Here is a 17,712-nt window from a genome sequence, read left to right on the forward strand (position 1 = left end):
CAGAGACAGGAAGGAGAGGGTGAGAGAGAGGACATGGACAGAAAAGGGGGAGGAGGAAATGGGAATTGGAAAGAGGAAAGAGCAGATGGACAGGGAGAGGGGGGCGGAACAAGGGGAGAGGAAGAGGAGAAGATGGACAGGGGGGAGGGGGGAGAAGGAGACTATATTCCACTTGCCTTACATATCTAACAACTGCGAAGCGTTGGCGAGTTAGCTAGTGTACTTCAGGAACAACAAAGAGTCCCGACACATTTCCCTGGAGCATGTCTACAGCTACTTCTTGATCCAAGATAACATGATGCGGCATACCAAAACCTAAAGCGTCAATATAGTTATCCCTGCCAGTCACTAGTATTAGGTCAGATGCTTAGGCCGCTTCTTGTTCCAGTGCCTCGGTATGCTACAGGTAAGCCCCTCACGCGGAGTGAGCAACCAAAGCAGTGTGCTGACTCGCCCCCGCTCAAGGGAGCGGAAGCAGGTGGTGCGCGTGAGAACGGCAGTGCAGCCGCAGCCACGGCTAAGCTGAGGCCTGGCCGCTGTTGCGCCTGCGCGCCGCGACTCCCCCCTCCCACTCTTCCCCTCCAGACCAGCGTCAACTGACACTGGCGCTGCGCTTGTAAACAGCTGCGCTCTCAGAAGCAGAGCGGCGGCCGTGTTGGTACGATGCAGCAGACTGCACGATGCCGCACCGCCCGGCCCCGGCGGCCACGCTAGCCCTGTACCGGCTGCTGCCGCTGATCTCCGTCGTGGCGGCCGCCTCGGCGGCGTCCGTCCCCAGCCTGTGCGACGCCGAAGCGTGCCACTGCGACGGCGCAACGGGGGCGGTCACCTGCTCCTGCGCGGGCCGCGAGCAACAGGTAACTAGCGCTTCCACGCCGGTTCTGGCCAACTGCGCAGCGTTCTGCACGAGGTCGCAGCTCCGATACGCCCACTCGACGGTGTTTTCCGCGTTGCCAGCTGCAAGTCTCCAGTGACTCGAGGGAATATCGTGTGTCCTAGTTTCGCGGTGCGTGTGTGACGGCTGCAACTCCGGCGCACCAATTACTCCATCCAGTTCATTCTCACACAACACCTGCCGAAGACAACTACGATGTGTCCCCTACCTGCTCTTTTGCACAGCTGGACACTTCCATTCATTCCATTTTAGGAAGCGTGTTTAGACAACTGGCAGCTGGTTTCAACGTGTAGTACACAACAAAGTTGTGTGTGGATATGCTATCCGCTGACGGACTCTAACGTAACATTGTTGCTGACAGATGTTTTAAGTGTTCATCCACAATATAGTATCAGTGCATCGTTTCTTTCCACGACAAAAATGAATTTCGTATTGCTTTAAGGAGATAAAAAAAAGTTATTTAAGTATCTCCGGAGCTAACGAAAATTAGACTAGTGTGTGATAGTGCCTCCTCCCCACCAGATTTTGAGTGTGTTGTGTGATAGACTGACCTTTAACATACCCCGATGCCTACGTTCGCCTCACCTTTAACGCTTTATCAGTTATGCTACAAGGGAAATTTACAAAATCTGTATTAGATAAGACAAATCTGATTTTGATGCATGTTTGTACGTATATTGTGCATAAACTGCGAAAAATGTAATGGGGGCCACTATGTAACTTTTACAAAGACGACGGCATCTCTCGCCCATAAAAATATTACATTTGTATACTCTATACACCTACCCCATAAGTGAAAGGTCTGAGAGCCACGTGATGAACCGACGAAATAATTTGTGCTTGGTGCGAAGACTGGAAAGGATTCCTCCGGCCTTATTGAGGTAACTGAGGAGTTATTTGAAGGACTGGCTCAGATTTCGAAAAGTGGTAACTAGCAAGTAGGGCAGCGGCGTGCTAACCAGTGTCTCCCTCGCACTGACGTCACAACGCCTCTGGTATAGCAAATCGCCTCTAGTATAACAAATCCGTATAGTCCAAAAAAAGTTACTAAAATCTCAAAAGTGATGCCACGGTTCACTTGTGAGCGAAGTACGGTGCGTTTTCGCATTCATACCTGTTCATAGTATTTCTTCACAACATAATTAAAGCTTGTGTGCGTATGTAGGGTGTATCAACCCGATGTGCGCACTGCCTCGTCTTAAAGAATGTTTTCATTGTTCATACATGTCAAACTTCTGATATAAAGGAAATTATTTTCAAAACGTGTTTACGTTGCTGCTATAGATTAATTCTACAGCTGTTAAAACGCTTCTCATAAATGAAGTACCAATTCCTTCGGCAGAGATTACGCGCGGTTCAGTTCAATGCAAAAGTATTTACCACATGTGTGAGCACGCTCGTATGTGGAGTGTGGGAGGCGTGGTGGCGAACCGGCGGGTTGCGTAAGCAGTGTCATATGCTTATTCAGGACTAATGCATCTGTGTGTGAAAGCAACTTAACAGCCCGGCGCTACCAACTACTGAGCAGCGCCCACATAGATGCCGCTAGCAACAAGCGTGCCTGAAATCGCAGTTTACGCCCATAAAGCGAATCTCTCATTAACAGTGTACGCGTTGTTCTGGAGGTGCACGTAAAGTGGGAGCGAGAGAGTTAGGAGGGGAAGTTATGTGCTTCCTGCCTGCATTACTCGAGTTCAGTATTGTGGTGTGTCGTAACTTCTTTCATTGAAAGCGTTGCACTGAATCCCCGTTTTGTACTAGGTGATTCAGAACCATATTGTGAAAAGTTGTTCCCAGCGAAGGCAGGCTTACCAGTCCAACTGAGATAAGATACGATGAGATATTGACGCCTCTCGTTAGATTGTGAAACAGTCGAGTATTGTGCCAAATCCACGGTGCAGCACAAGCGCGAACAACTCAAGTCGAGAAAAACACTCATCAGTTTTCAAAACTACGTATTGGAACCGGAGAACACTCATTACGGAACCATCATTACAAATAATACGGTAACAACGGTTAAATTACAAGGTTCCCTGACGCCTATCATGCAACAGGTTAAATAAAGGAGTTAATTGGTTGTCGCCTATTTGAAAGAATTATGTTGGCAATCAACTGATGCTGTTACAGACTGAGTCAAGATTAACCTCAGCGGTACCTCTCTGCTATTCTAAGAACACAGGCAATTCAAGAGCTCGCTTGCACAATGACTGGAAATAGTGACATTACCTTTGTAAACTACCGATAACTGTCCAGAAAATGTACCTCATAAATCTTTCAAATTCAAATTTTCACAGAGCAGTGAAATGTAGCAGGAGAAGTTTGACCACTTACCGGCAATGTCAAATCGTTGAGGAGAGCTTCCAGGCCCTTGAACATCAACAAAAAAAGTTCCACATATCAGCAGTCTTAGTGGAATGTTGTTTTTTTTTTACATTTAGACGGATGCAGTACGTACAAAAACGGTAAGCTGCACCGCGGCTCGGAGTTCATATTACACTGAAGGTCTCCCTATACAAGCCACTGAGTTTTGCAGGAAACAAGGAAGAAGATAAGTGTTTAAGGTACTGAAGATTCCATCATTACAGGCCAAACACGCTCGCGGGCTGGGAAACAAATAACTTGCGCCGTTCTAAAGTGAACCTGTATCCGCCTTTTGCGATTAAGGAAATCAAGGCAAATCTAAAATCAGGATGGTCGGAGGGGGATTTGAACTGCCGTCCCCTCAAATGAGTGAAGTGTCCCACCACTTTGTACTATCTTCACTACGAACATGCGTAGTGGAGCACTGTAGTGTTCAAACGAACCGTCGCTTTTAGAACAGCTTTAGTTCTCTACAGAAGCAAAAGTATGTAATCTGTACCATTCCACCGCAATTCTGTATGTGGAACAAGTCACTAATTGTTCCATAAAACGTCCATAGAAACAAGAGCTATAATAAATAAGATAAAAACAGATGGTCTGTTTTGCACCGTACTTTTGATTTACGTCTGCCATCTTCCATCTACACAGATCTACTGTTAAAGGGTAACCTTCGCACTCAGTTATATTTCAGACGCTACATCACAGATTTCTCCAATCTTAATTTATGCGCGACCATGTTCCCCACCAGATCCACAATATGAGAAAACAGTGCCATTAAAGCTAGGTCAGCTGCAGAAATCTCTCGTTGCCTGGAAAGACTGCAGCTATATGGGAAAACGAGCTCCACTGCGCGTAGACACTTTGTATGCAGATAGCGTTCCATCGATTACCTACGTCACAGGTGTGCGTGATGCATCGCAGACCGTAGCCAGTAGTCTTCACGCAATCCTTGCATTTATGCAACGAAGCTTCCAGAGTCATACAAATGGGTCATCGCCATAACGTTACCCTCCGTGGAATTCAGTCTGACATGATTTACGCTCCACAGCCTTCAGATCTCAGGTATCTGAATATCCGATACGCTCTCTTCTTCAACTCAGGATAATGCTTAAAGAACTACGAAGTGCGAATAATAACAAGCAAGGGGCAAGAATATTTGCTTTTGCCCACAGGAGTGCTGTCAAGTGAAAAAAAATTAATTTGCATTAACAGTACTGTCAAGTTGTATATCCCAGCGAAGTGTGTGCCTTACATAGCAATATTCACCGCCGCATTTCCTAAGCCAAATACGCCCCCCCCCCCCCCAACAAACACACACACACCGCACCGACGACAGCATTTGAAATTATAATTCCCAGTCTCGCCACGTCGGAAATGATGTACAGCATTAATTTCTCTCTGAATATTTGAGTAGTTGCTGCCCTCATTTGTCTCGTGCGCGGAAACTGGAACAGTTCTCTATCTTGGCTTCTTAAGAGACCCAGAATTACTTCAGAAATGACAAATTCTTAGACTGCACCCAAGATTTAACTTTTAAGTTCTTGTTTTACCGTAGATACAATTTTCATGTAGTATACACTGTCTGAAGCAAAGGGACTCCCGTGACTTAATGCGTATTTTCCGATCACATTTTCAGGAGTCACCTTCCCAACGAATACTACATATTTAGTGCTGAATTTTATGCACTTTGCAAGGAAATGCAGCAGATAAGGCATCTCAAAGCAAAAATTTTCTCATCTGCTCAGAATTCCTGTGGACAAACTGATACAAAAGATACAGGACATCCTTCTCCTTCAACAGGAGGTGGAACATGCATCATGCGGCCGGATTCCAGACACGTGGGAATCTGCAGAAGCAACCAAGCAGATAAGCTGCCTGAAGGGTACACATGAAATTCCCCTGTGATCTGTCACTTCTCTGTTGTCAGAGAGTCATGCAACTGTGGGGAGGAGGAGTGGCTGGGAGCGGACGACAATTAGCTGCTTTCAGTGAAGCCAAGTATACAGCCGTAGAATACCTCATGCCAATCATTCCACGAGACAATCTCACTCTGTGTCCCACTTCCGAATAGGATAATGTCCGTTAACGCATGCTTTCTACATGACGAGAGACATTTCCTCCCCCCCCCCCCCCCCCCGCACCCTTTTCACAGTTTGACGCCTGTGACGTAAGAATCACAGTACATTTTACTGAGTGTATTTCATACCTTCAACGAGAGAACGTAAGCAGACATGAGGGGGACCTGCCAACCATTCTCTCTCGACAAGTAGACGAATGTGGTAAAACTTAAAAATCTGTGAACTCTACCGTATTTTACAGATAATAAGACGCTACGGGCTATAAGACCCACCTCAATTTTAAGCAAATTTAAAAAAAAATTATTATTAGTTTGCAAAGCCAGACTAAAAAAATTCTTAGTTTATAAAACCGAACTGATATTTAAAATCCCTGAAATTCGTCATCTGAACTTTTCTTCTTCTCCTCCTTCTCCTCCTCCTCCTCCTCCTCCTCCTCCTCCTCCGTCGTCGTCGTCGTCGTCGTCGTCGTCGTCGTCGTCGTCGTCGTCGTCGTCTTCTTCATATATATATATAAAGTCGGTCTTCACTGAGCGTCACTTACGCCGCATTTCTTCAGCGATTTAACAATAATGTCTTCTCTCTATCTGGACCATGTCTGTTTTATCCACTGACACACTGAGTGTATGTCGTTTCAAAGCTCCCTTCGGTGTGAATTCGAGTTGGGTTTGTTCCCTCATCCATTTGTTCCATTCCGCTCTCATACACACTTTAAATGGTTTATGTATCAAGACATCGAGGGGTTGTAATTGTGATGTGAATCATCTTTGAATAATAGGAAGCTCTGCATTTCCCTGTCTCAATTTCTCTTTCACTAAACTGATCCAGTACAAGAAGAGAACTCTTCTTCAAAAAAGCACCTCTCCTTCTCTCTCACACTCTGTTAATCCATAATTCCATACCAGCCTCGTCCATTCAACCATTTCCATGTACGTGAACAATATCTAGCAGTATTTCAGAATGTTTTGGCATTGTTTTGCGCTTGAAAATGATTGTTGGATTAAGTTTAATGCTGTCAGCACAACATGAAAGGCCAACAATGTATGGAATTTTTTCATGTTCACTATTTTTTATAGTTACAGTTGTAGCACCTTTCATGGCGACAGTTCTGTTACTCAGCACATCAAATGTCTGAGGAGTTTCGTCCATATTCGCTGTATTTGGATTAGTTCCACAATGGTTTTGACGGTATCCTTGAATCCAATTAAATATGTCACCTTCTAGTTTTGGCCATTTTGCCTTGTCTATTTGCACATTTGTCTTCATTTTTTTCAGTTCTTCTGTGTATCGTGAGTGGCTTTTCTGTTGCTGGAGTGCCGAAATGATGCTCAGCTGTCCGTTTTCATGTTCTTCTGCATATGCTATTACTTACGAAACTAGTTGCTAACAAAAATATTGTAATGTTACTGATGACACAAATCACTTTAAATTCAAGTTCACTGGCACAGTAGACTGCAATGACTACTGATCGTGGGCTAGAGAGCATTCTGGGTTTGTGATGACGGAGTGGGAGGGAGGCAAGTGTCAACAAGCTTGTGAATCCCGGCAACTCTGTTTGTTGCTTCGGTGCACTGCTACTGGTAATTGAATCCAATATTGCCAGATAGAGATACGTCTCCCGCGGCATCGAATATCAAACACTGGACATTTACATATTAATTTCGAGTATACGACGCACCTGAATTTTGGAGGCAATTTTTTGAAGAAAATGTGCATCTTTTAGTTCGTAAAATACGATAGACTCTAGTCTAAGCTTTAAAGCTGGATGTTTTAGTGTGTGCCAGAATAGCCGGATCATCCATTCCGAGTCAAGGGATCAACCGGCTCCGTAACTCTTAGTATCCTAATTTCTCAAATGAAACTTTTCTCTTTCTAGAACTGATATAGGAACAGTTCTTTCTCTCGTATGTGGGTGGTCGTGCACGTGGATTTTAGGGAAATGTTATGCCTTAATGCTCTTTTTGTTTTTATAGTTTTACCACTTTTAGGCACAGTCGTGTCATATTTTAACAAGGGCGCTAAAGACAGTTATAATAATACTGTCAAAGCATTATTATTGAATCTAACTGCAATTTGACATTCGTAAACTGTTGCAAAACATTACGCCGTCAAAACGCAGTAGTTTTACTTTGAGAAATAATTTTGAGATTATTGAGTTTTGTTCGTGTTTCTTGTGATGTTGTACGGTGAAATCCATTCATTTCAGAATATGACGCATAAGAAGTTTGGCAGCAAGGCAATTCATGTATCCAAGCAGAATACTGTAGTAGTAACGTGTTTACTGACGTAACGCAATCGGTACATATTCGTCAGAAAGTAGTATTTTATGTATCCCTCCAATCAATGAGTGATATTTAATTCTTACGTTAGGAAGTTGGAGGTAACTTTCCTGGATCTTTAGAGCATATTAGTTGCATTAACGTTTGTTCAGTATCGAATGAGGCATCCTTCAACGCCTTATATTTTATAACGGTACTTTCCAAATATGATCTGTTCGTAAACATTCATACTTGCAAATCAAAGTATGTAGGATCTTGGAATTACGGATACAACAATCAGCCTCAGACTGGCTGTTTAACTACATGACTGATATTACCGTAAGAAACTAAAAGTTAACCGTCCACATTAACCATCCTAGAGATGTTCCATCGAGAAAAGATAGCTATAGTAGTTCCAGGAAAGAGATTACTAATATTTAGGAAGAATAATTTCATAATTATATGTACGACAGCAATGTGACATTTTAGGAAACTTCCGTAGATTAAGCTGACTCAAATAACGAACATGTCTCGTTTGCCTTAATTGCAATTTGCTACAAAAGCGAGACGACACACTTATATAAACCTCCTTTTTCACACGTTCCGACATGTTAGCTGTAGTAATGCGTACCAAGGTGACACCTTTTCTGCATTTTACCGGATTATACCATCATATTGTCAACAAACTGTCTTTTACGAATATGCTCTCGTCATAATGGGATAGCCTTCGTTGCTGCCAAGAGCTCTCTGCACAGATATAACGGAAACGTTCTTTGATGCGTATGCGTATGACGATGACGGTGGTGCGAAAATCCGTACGAGGAAGTAAAGCTGTTTATTCCCTCTGTCGCTCTTGTCTCGTATGACCTCAGTGTCGACGCAGCACTGCGGACCCAACAGCTATCGAAATATCTCTATTCGACTTCAGACGGTGTTGTTACTTTCGCAACGACCAGTGTCTTTGAAGGTGTTTGTGAAACGTGAAAACTGGCGCCAAGAAAATGAGCGCAATCAGCAATGCCAAATAACTATGCGTAACGGATAGTTTACGTAGCGCAACAAATAAAAAGAATTGCGTAATAGATCCAGTGTGCGATTAACATGTAGCTGCATTTTTTCGAACATTACTGTTGTGAAATGCTGTGACAGCTTATTTACTTAAGGATCAATGTCGCTTCCAGCTGTTATCACTAATGACTCAGGAGAAGCAATTATGACATCAATCTCAACTGAGCTGAACGTGTAATTTGGAAACAACATTCTGTCCTTCCCAATCTGAATCGTAATCATAAAGACAAGCTCATATTAATACAGCGCTTTCTCACTCACATCAGCATAGCGAGTAGTCACCACAACAGTTAATGGAGAATCAGCAAGGGCCTTCTCTACGCGACTAAAGAATATTGGGAGAGGGTATTTACGAAATATACTTCAGTACTAATCTGTAACTGAATATGAAAATATCCAGACTACTACCTGTGTTTAAAGTTATATTATTGGAACTAAACTTCTTGACTAAAATTATTTTGCTGTGTACAGTAAATCGAAAGCGAAAATTTCGTTTGTCTGTCAAGCAACACATACAAGCAGCAGCTTTCCATAAAGGTGAATGCCGCAGAGGGGTAAAATCTGCTGCTAGGTTTCGAACGGAAAATCTATAGACATGCAGACAAAGAATGGCAAAGTCATCCACGCCACAAGCTAGTGTTACGACAAACAGCAGGCTGTTGGGAGCTCTTACCAATGGTATGTAGGGTTCGCACACGGAAAGTAAGGCAGACATAGAAACTTGATGGATGAAATGGAAAGAACATTTAACACACAATGCAGGTTACGGATAAACAGGGATACGGAGAAAGTGATGGGTGTTCAGTATCAGAAAAAACAGCGACATGAGTAACATCGAAATAAGGAATGAAACAGTAGTGATATGAAAGAATTCTGCCATATAGGATGTAATATTACACAGGACGTCAAAAGCAACTAAGATATCTGATTATGATGAGAGACGCAGGTGAAGAAAGCATCGGTTAAGTCTTTGTTCCCGAATATGGTTACGTAATTAAGGAAGAAGTTCGTGAAAGTAAAGCATAACAGAGAATTGTATGGAAGTTACACTTGGACCATGTAAAATCCGGGTGAGAAGGAATTGGAAGCACATGAAGTCTGGTGCTATGGAAGTATGTTAAGATGGAAGAAATAGGACTCGTACGGAGGCGCTCATGCAGTCGTTTTTCCCTCGCTTTATTTGCGAGTGGAACAGGGGAGGAAATGGCAGCTGTGGTACGTGGTATCCTCCGCCATGCATCGTACGGTGACCTGTGTAGTATGTAGATTGTTAAAAATTCATATGGAAAGGTAAGGTATGAAGAGGTACTAAAAAGAGTAGACTAGGAAAGAAGCCTATAGAAAACTGATCAGGAGGGGGGACAGATAAGCGGGACATCCGCTATAGTAGCCAGGAATAGTTAAATTGGCGCTGGAAAGAATTGCAAGGCGATTGTAGGGGCAGACAGTCTAGAATATGCAAGACAGGGGACACATACGAAAAAAACTTCACAAGTAAAATTGTCGTTAAACCAGTCAAAAGCCCGATCACTTTTAAAACGAGGCCGGGCACATGACTGATTTCCCGACATCAACCGACAAATTGTTTTGTTTATGTCGTCACTTTCCTGCCATGTCATAGAGATGTACCTCTCTTATTAAGCAAGCTAGCAGTTGTGGTAGACTGCAGCAAGAGCATTTGTTTTTATGATTAAAAAATATAGGGATGATAGCGTTTTGTTGCTCGATGTACATGTCTGTTGTTACTCCCAAGATGCGCCATCGGAGCAAACCTTCGGAAAGTGAAGTGACTTATCAGTAGTAATGATAACTGCATATATGCTGCATTATACGCTACGGTCAATGCAGGCCAAGGTTCCCCCAACACTCTGATGCCCGAAGATAGATCGGTATGGTTCCTGCTTCACGCGCTCTTGCAGCTATCGCACTCCTGGTCGACGTAGCACCCACAAACGACTATCAATGAGCACAACTTCGCGTAATTCATCTCTGCGCTTTCATTTTTCGCTGCACTGAAACCTGGAATTACAGCATGTGAGCTCTCATTATAATAAATGTAACACTTGGACACTGACACCCGGTATCAAAAGTGTACAGGGAACCCAAAATAGGACTTCGCAGAAATTCAGTTCATGGTATGAAGCGTGGTTTACAATGTTAAATAAGCCAGTAGATGGTCAAAATAGAAATATCTTTCACTGACGCAAATAAGTTATCGGCTAAACGTTTTTACGCTCAGTTTGCCATTCCTGTTCTGTTCGCAGAATGGTGCTTTTAATCTTTTTCCCTTTTGCTAGTCTCTCCAACCTCTTTATCTAAGAGTGGCACTTGCATCCAACGTCCACAGCTATTTGCTTGGATATATTTCGGTCTCTGCCTTTTCCTACAGTTGGTACCCTCTGTACCGTGGAAGTCAAATGTCCTCTTATTAAGTCCCTTCTTGTCAATATTTTCCACATGTTCCTCTCCTCGCCAGACCTGTGGAGAACCTCCTAATTTTAAACATCCTTCTGTATTATCACTTCTCAAACTGTTCGATTCTCTTCTTTTCTGGTTTCCCCACATCCCACGATTCACTTCCATACAGAGCTGTGCTCAAAATTTAAATTATCAGAAATTTCATTGCAGTTACTGATAGCTATCACAGCTGCTAGCAATAAGTTTTTTTCTACGTCACGCTTTTTAATCCCCCCGCTCCTTTTCCCCGTTTTCCAAAAGTGTGTGTTGGATATACTTTTTCCAGCCTCGTAAAATCGTGACACATGAGGAGTGGCTGATCAGAACTGGTTCCCGCAAATGTGAATGCAATGTGATTGTACGATGCGAGATCTCTTACAGATTGACCTAATTTAATTTTCGCCAAATTACAGTGAAATTGGTTATGATACGCTATCTGGTCAAAGAATCCGGACACATATTAGTAGACGATAATTTGGGGTGTGCCACCGTTCGGTTTTCGAACGGCTTGAAACTAAGTTCAATGAGGCATCGGAATGTCTGTGGAGGAATGGCAGACCATTCTTTTTAATGAGCCCCATAGCCAGTTGGGTAGTGATGTTGGACTCTGCCGTCTGGAGCGAATTCGACTTTCTAAACCATCTCAAGAGAGTTCCGATGCGTTCAGGTTCGGACACTATGCAGGCCATTTCATGAATGTTAAATGGCTCTGGCACTATGGGACTTAACTTCTGAGGCCATCAGTCCCCTAGGACTTAGAACTACTTAAACCTAACTAACCTAAGGACAGCACACACATCCATGCCCGAGGCAGGATTCGAACCTGCGACCGTAGCGGTAGCGCGGATTCAGACTGTAGCGCCTAGAACCGCTCGGCCACCCCGGCCGGCTTCAAGAATGTTACTGTCAACAAACCACTGCCTCAGAGAGGCTGCTTCAACATGGTGGAGTGTCATGCTGATACTCACACGTCGCGTCGTCTCCGAACCGTTGTACTGTACGCAGTACACTGCTGTAAAATGTGTTCATATCCTTCTAAAAGTAGCCTTTCCTTAAGCGCAATTAGGAGAACACATCCTAAATTTCAGACACCTACATTTCGTAACACTGCCTTCTCCGTAGTTCACTCGTAGCATTACGGATGACTATAGGAACGTTTCCCAGCCATTTGCCAAATCGAAACCGTTTCACAAGCCATCACCTCGAGCATTGCGCAGCGCTGACTACAGAAATGGGTGGCTTATGAGGACCTGTTCGACTACTTTACCTTATTCTTTTTTGCTCACAGTCATTGTGATAGTTGGAGTGCTGATAGTGCTTTGCAACTCTTGAATGATCCTTTCCACTGGTTTCATGCGGTTCTTTACAATAACTCTCCGTGATGCTCAATGGTCCCTGTTCGTCTCTACACGAGGTCTGGCTGGTCTTGGTGTAGCTGTGGTTGTTCCACTTCAGTTACATCACTAAGTCGACTTTGACAGGTTTGAAGTTTTGAAATGTCCCTGATGGATTTGTTATTCAGGTGACGTCCTATGACAACTCCGCATTCTAAGACTTAGTTCTCTTGACCGACCCATTCTGCTCTTACTGCTTCTCTACCCTGCATCCTTTTATACTGGCGTGTTCGCTTCTCGTGACATTTAGTGGTCAATTCCGCATTACATTAGGGTTCTGAATACTTTTGATACAACAGTGTATACGCGACCGACTACACTCAGCACGTTTCCCGTTTCAATCAATTTTATTACTAAAAAGAGTTTGTTATGAAACTTCTCGGGAGCACGTAAGAAATGTGTACCACATTAAAAATGTACCTTAAATATACGGTCATGTGTTGACGAAACATGTCTGGCTAATTTTGACACGAGAGAATGAAAAGGAAAAAATATGAAATGTGGCAAATAGTCCCAAATAAAAGTGCACTACAGACTACATTCTTGGTCTATAAATGGTAAACAGCGAGTTTTAATGAACTGTTGATGTTCTGCACTTCACAGAAAATAAGTATATACGTCCTTGAACATGGATCTGCCGTGACTAAATAAGGGACTAGACAGAGACAAAGCTATCGGTGCGAAGGAAGAGAATGGTACAGAGGAAGGATTTAAAGAGCATTAGTTTGTCGTGTCGTCGACCACGTCTTTAGTGATTCAATTAAAGATCAGACTAAAGAATAATAGGGATAGCCTGTCTTAGGGCTGTAGCGTGATGTGAACAACGGCAGACTTAAACGAAGACACCCGCCCCGTCGTTCGGCCGGCTCGTTGCCTGCTCAGCTAAGGCCTCTCCTCCAGACGGGCCTCTCGGCTGTCACGTGCTCTGCTGCTCCCGCGAGGTCGCGCTGTGGCGCGCCAATTGCGCTCGTTTGCCGTCAGCTAATGTTTACCGCTGACGCTCACAATGCCCGCAAATTAAATTAAGCGACCGTCCCCGGAGCTTGAGAAACAGTAGAAATCACTACGTTAATTACTCTTCCCTTCGGCTGACGTTCACTCACACTCGGCTCACGCGTGAAGGCAAATGTGCGCCAAGTGTTACTCATCCCATGCAAACATATCTTTTAAAGTATCAACAGAGTACGAAACATAAAATGAGTAAAAAAGTAATATCCTTTCCGTCAAAATTCTTCTGAGTGAGAGGCTGCGTTACGATGTGACGAAACTAGGACGATTCAGCTTCTATAGCAGGCACTATCCATCAGGGGAGTCACCCTCATGAAAAGTGATTGCAGTCTACAGGATATCTGTAAAGTAACTAGGCATTGAAAAAGTTGACTGAATGTTATATTTACAATGCTAATTTATTGAAATTAAGATCATGCATTCATTGTTAAGAATGTGGATGCACACTTTAAAACTCAAAGTAGGAACCTACGACGTTGATCAATGGTCTCAAATGGCCTAGTGTGGAATCAAAAGTCCTCTGGAGAAAGTCGCATGGGATATTGCTGATAACGTCCTGAATCTGCGCTTCCAATTCTTCCAGCGTGAGAGCTTTCGTCCAGTACACTTCATATTTTGCCCAGACGCATAAAAAGAAGTGACATGGTGGCAGGTCTGGACTTCTTGCAAACCACTCATGGGATAGGTGTCTTCTCTGCCAAAGGCCTGGAAACTTCTCATCCAACCAAGCACGCACGTCATTCGAAGAGAGAGTTGGTTCGCCAACTTGGTTAAAAATGTCTTCGATGTTATCCCATGCAGATGCTGTGGACTAAACATAATTTTCAAGCATCTGCAGGTTGCGTTCTGCGTTCATTTACCGCACAGGATAAATGACACGATATCATTTGTGGCAGTCATTCCACACCACACGGTCACTTTTGGGCGAGACCGCATTTTCTCCTCCTTAGAATGATGGCAATTGTGTCAACTGATAAAACATTGTAAGAACTGGAAGCATACATTCGCGGTGTTATCGGCAGTATCCCAGTTGACTTCTTCCAGAGAACTGTGGGTTCCATACTGGTCGACGTCTAGGTACCTGCATTGAATTTTTAAGTGTGTAGTCACAGTCTTGTACACTGAATCGCCAAAGAAACTGGTATAGGCATGCGTATTCAGATACAGAGATAGTAAACAGGCTGAAGAAGGCGCTGCGGTCAGCAACGCCCATATAAGACAAGTGTCTGTCGCAGCCGTTAGATCGGTTACTGCTACCACAATGGCAGGTTATCATGATTCAAATGAGTTTGAATGTGGTGTTACAGTCGGCGCACGAGCGATGGGCACAGGATCTCCGAGGTGGCGATGAAGTGGGAATTTTACCGTACGACCATTTCACGAGTGTACCGTGAATACAAGGAATCCGGTAAAACATCAAATTTCCGACATCGCTGCAGCCGGAAAAAGATCCTGGCAGAACAGGACTAACGAAGACTGAAGAGAATCGTTCAGCGTGACAGAAGTGCAATCCTTCCGCAAATTGCTGCAGACTTTAAGGTTGGGCCATCAACAAGTGTCAGCGTGCAAACCATTCAACGAAACGTCGTCGATATGGGTTTTCGGATCTGAAGGCCCATTCGTGTATCCTTGATTACTTGACGGGCGCCTCAAACCGCGCGGAGTGCGACATTAGACTGTTGATGACTGGAAACATGCTGCCTGGTCGAACGAGTCTCGTTTCAAATTGTATCGAGCTGATTGACGTGTACGGGTATGGGCACAATCTGATGAATCCACGGACCCTGCATGTCTCCAGAGGACTGTTCAAGCTGGTGGATGCTCTGTAATGGTGTGGGGCGTGTGCAGTTAATGATAATGGACACCTGACACGTCTAGATGCATCCGCATCCTGTCTGATCACCTACATCCATTCATGTCCATTGTGCATTCGACGGATTTGGGCAGCAGGCAATGTGACACCCCACACGTCCAGAATTGCAACAGAGTGGCTCCAGAAACACTCTTCTGAGTTCAAACACTTCTAATGGCCACCAAACTTCCCCGACATGAACATTATTGAGCATATTTGGGATGCCTTGCAACTTGCTGTTCAGTCGAGATCTCCACCCCCTCGTCCTCTTTAATTTATGGACAGCCCTGCAGGATTCATGGTGTCAGTTTCCTACAGCACTACTTCAGACATTAGTCGATGCCATGCCATGCCATATCGTGTTGCGGCATTTGTGTGCGCTCGCGAAGGCCCTACATGTTATTATGTAGAAGTACCAGTTTCTTTGGCTCTTCAGTATACAAGAGTGTATGCATAATATTAATTTCAATAAATTAGAGTGGTAAATGTAGAATTTATTCATCTTTTTCAACAGATAATTACTTTCAGACAGCCGGCCGCGGTGGTCTAGCGGTTCTGGCGCTGCAGTCCGGAACCGCGGGACTGCTACGGTCGCAGGTTCGAATCCTGCCTCGGGCATGGGTGTGTGTGATGTCCTTAGGTTAGTTAGGTTTAAGTAGTTCTAAGTTCTAGAGGACTTATGACCTAAGATGTTGAGTCCCATAGTGCTCAGAGCCATTTGAACCATACTTTCAGACACCCTTTATATTACTAAACGGCTAATGTGGGTTATGGTTCATAGTGATCGCTTCCATTTGTGGGATGCCTTCCAGGGAAACAATTTTTATTTTCAATATTTCGTATCTTATTGGCCAAATTTAAAAATTTAAACTGTCATCTGCTCATTAAGATGTATGATCTTATGTTTAAGGTGTGACACGGACAAGTATTGCAGTTAGGAATTGTACATGTCTTGAGACAGCGTAACTAAAGGCGCTGACCAGACTATCTTCAACCAGTGTTTGAGAAGGAGAGTACTTAGTGTGTTGCAACAAACTTTACACATCTTTTCTAAACTTTACTGAACCTTTTTCGCTGATAACCCCACAAAATAATGAAAGGAAAAAAGTTTATCGATTACTACATTTCCCTGTTCGTGCAGTCAAGACTTTTGCATCAAGCATGGCGTTTGAATTAATTGCTTCTTTACTACTAACTGTATTCGCAATTCATTTTGTAAACAGTATGGACATGCACCACTCAACGAACCTGCAAAATTATCACTGTGCAGCACATACTTCGAGAGATAAGACGTCTTAAAGACTAAGATAAGTGTAAAACTAGATTTTGCTTAAAAATGGAGTGCAAATTACACAATTTCACTCAAGCTGTGCGTGATAATGAGAGCACTTAGCTTTAGATATAATTTCAAACCTTTTCCAAACTTTTTCTCGTTTACATATTTGACGTAAAGTACTGAACACAGTAAAACATTTCTAAAGTAATCAGAAGTTTCAAGCTCTTTCATACACAGAAGTTCCTTTAAAGAAGTGGGGGGGGGGGGGGGGGGGAGGTTCGTAGTAGCTGAAACGCTGGTACTTTTATCACATCATTACGTGGTAATATATCTAGAAAATTTTGAAATGGACTCTGGTCCCAACACCCTACGCTCTTATAATATCCTAATCCGAACTGCAGAGCTATTCGCGTAGCTTAACGCTCAGCCCAATATCTTAAGAGACAGGAAGGCGAGGCCACAGGTATGCTACATCGCGCGGCCATAGCGTGCTTATTAGGAGGCTTTCCGCGCTCCATTAGGCAAATGCTAGGCTGATTCCCAATCTCAGCCTCAGAAATCAGGAAACACGAAGAGCTGAAATACTATAAGAAAACAAATCTAAAGACCAACTGGGAACCACAACCCAAATCCCTGGATGTGAAGCGAAGAGAAGGGGAAGAACAGATGACCAGATTACCAAGGAACAGTTGCTGCGCAGAAGGCAACTTAATCCTACAATGTGATATCGAAAGAAGGAACAACCACATCAGAAAAGAAAAGCTATGCTCAGAAATTGGTCTGGCGTTGTCCGCCTTATGCTACAGTTAAACTACCGGCCAAGAAAAATTAACATCTTCAAAGATGTGACGTAGAGTAGGAAACATGTACTCAGAACGAAAACGAAGAGTCCGTAATTCATATGACTTGCTGAAAAGTGGTCTCTAGTTTCGAACACTGCAATGGGTTGACAAACATTGCAGACGTGTCCGCATTATGTGGCCGACCACAATTTGTTCAATTTACTGAATTACAGCGAGGTTACATTGTTGAGGTTGGATGGTCCTTCTGAAAAATTAACAAACATGT

General features: G+C 43.6%; 1 protein-coding gene across 1 annotated transcript in view; it reads left to right on the forward strand.

Annotated features, from left to right (window-relative positions):
• The first annotated feature begins 631 nt into the window (after positions 1-631).
• Positions 632-17,712, forward strand: part of LOC126187523 (uncharacterized) — a 59,460-nt gene continuing 42,379 nt past the window's right edge. The window contains exon 1 of the mRNA XM_049928659.1: positions 632-857. Within this exon, the coding sequence (XP_049784616.1) occupies positions 681-857 (177 nt within the window). The 5' untranslated portion in view covers positions 632-680. The remainder of the gene's footprint in view (positions 858-17,712) is intronic.

This window comes from Schistocerca cancellata, chromosome 5 (assembly GCF_023864275.1).
Source record: "Schistocerca cancellata isolate TAMUIC-IGC-003103 chromosome 5, iqSchCanc2.1, whole genome shotgun sequence".
Classification (NCBI taxonomy): Eukaryota; Metazoa; Arthropoda; class Insecta; order Orthoptera; family Acrididae; genus Schistocerca; species Schistocerca cancellata.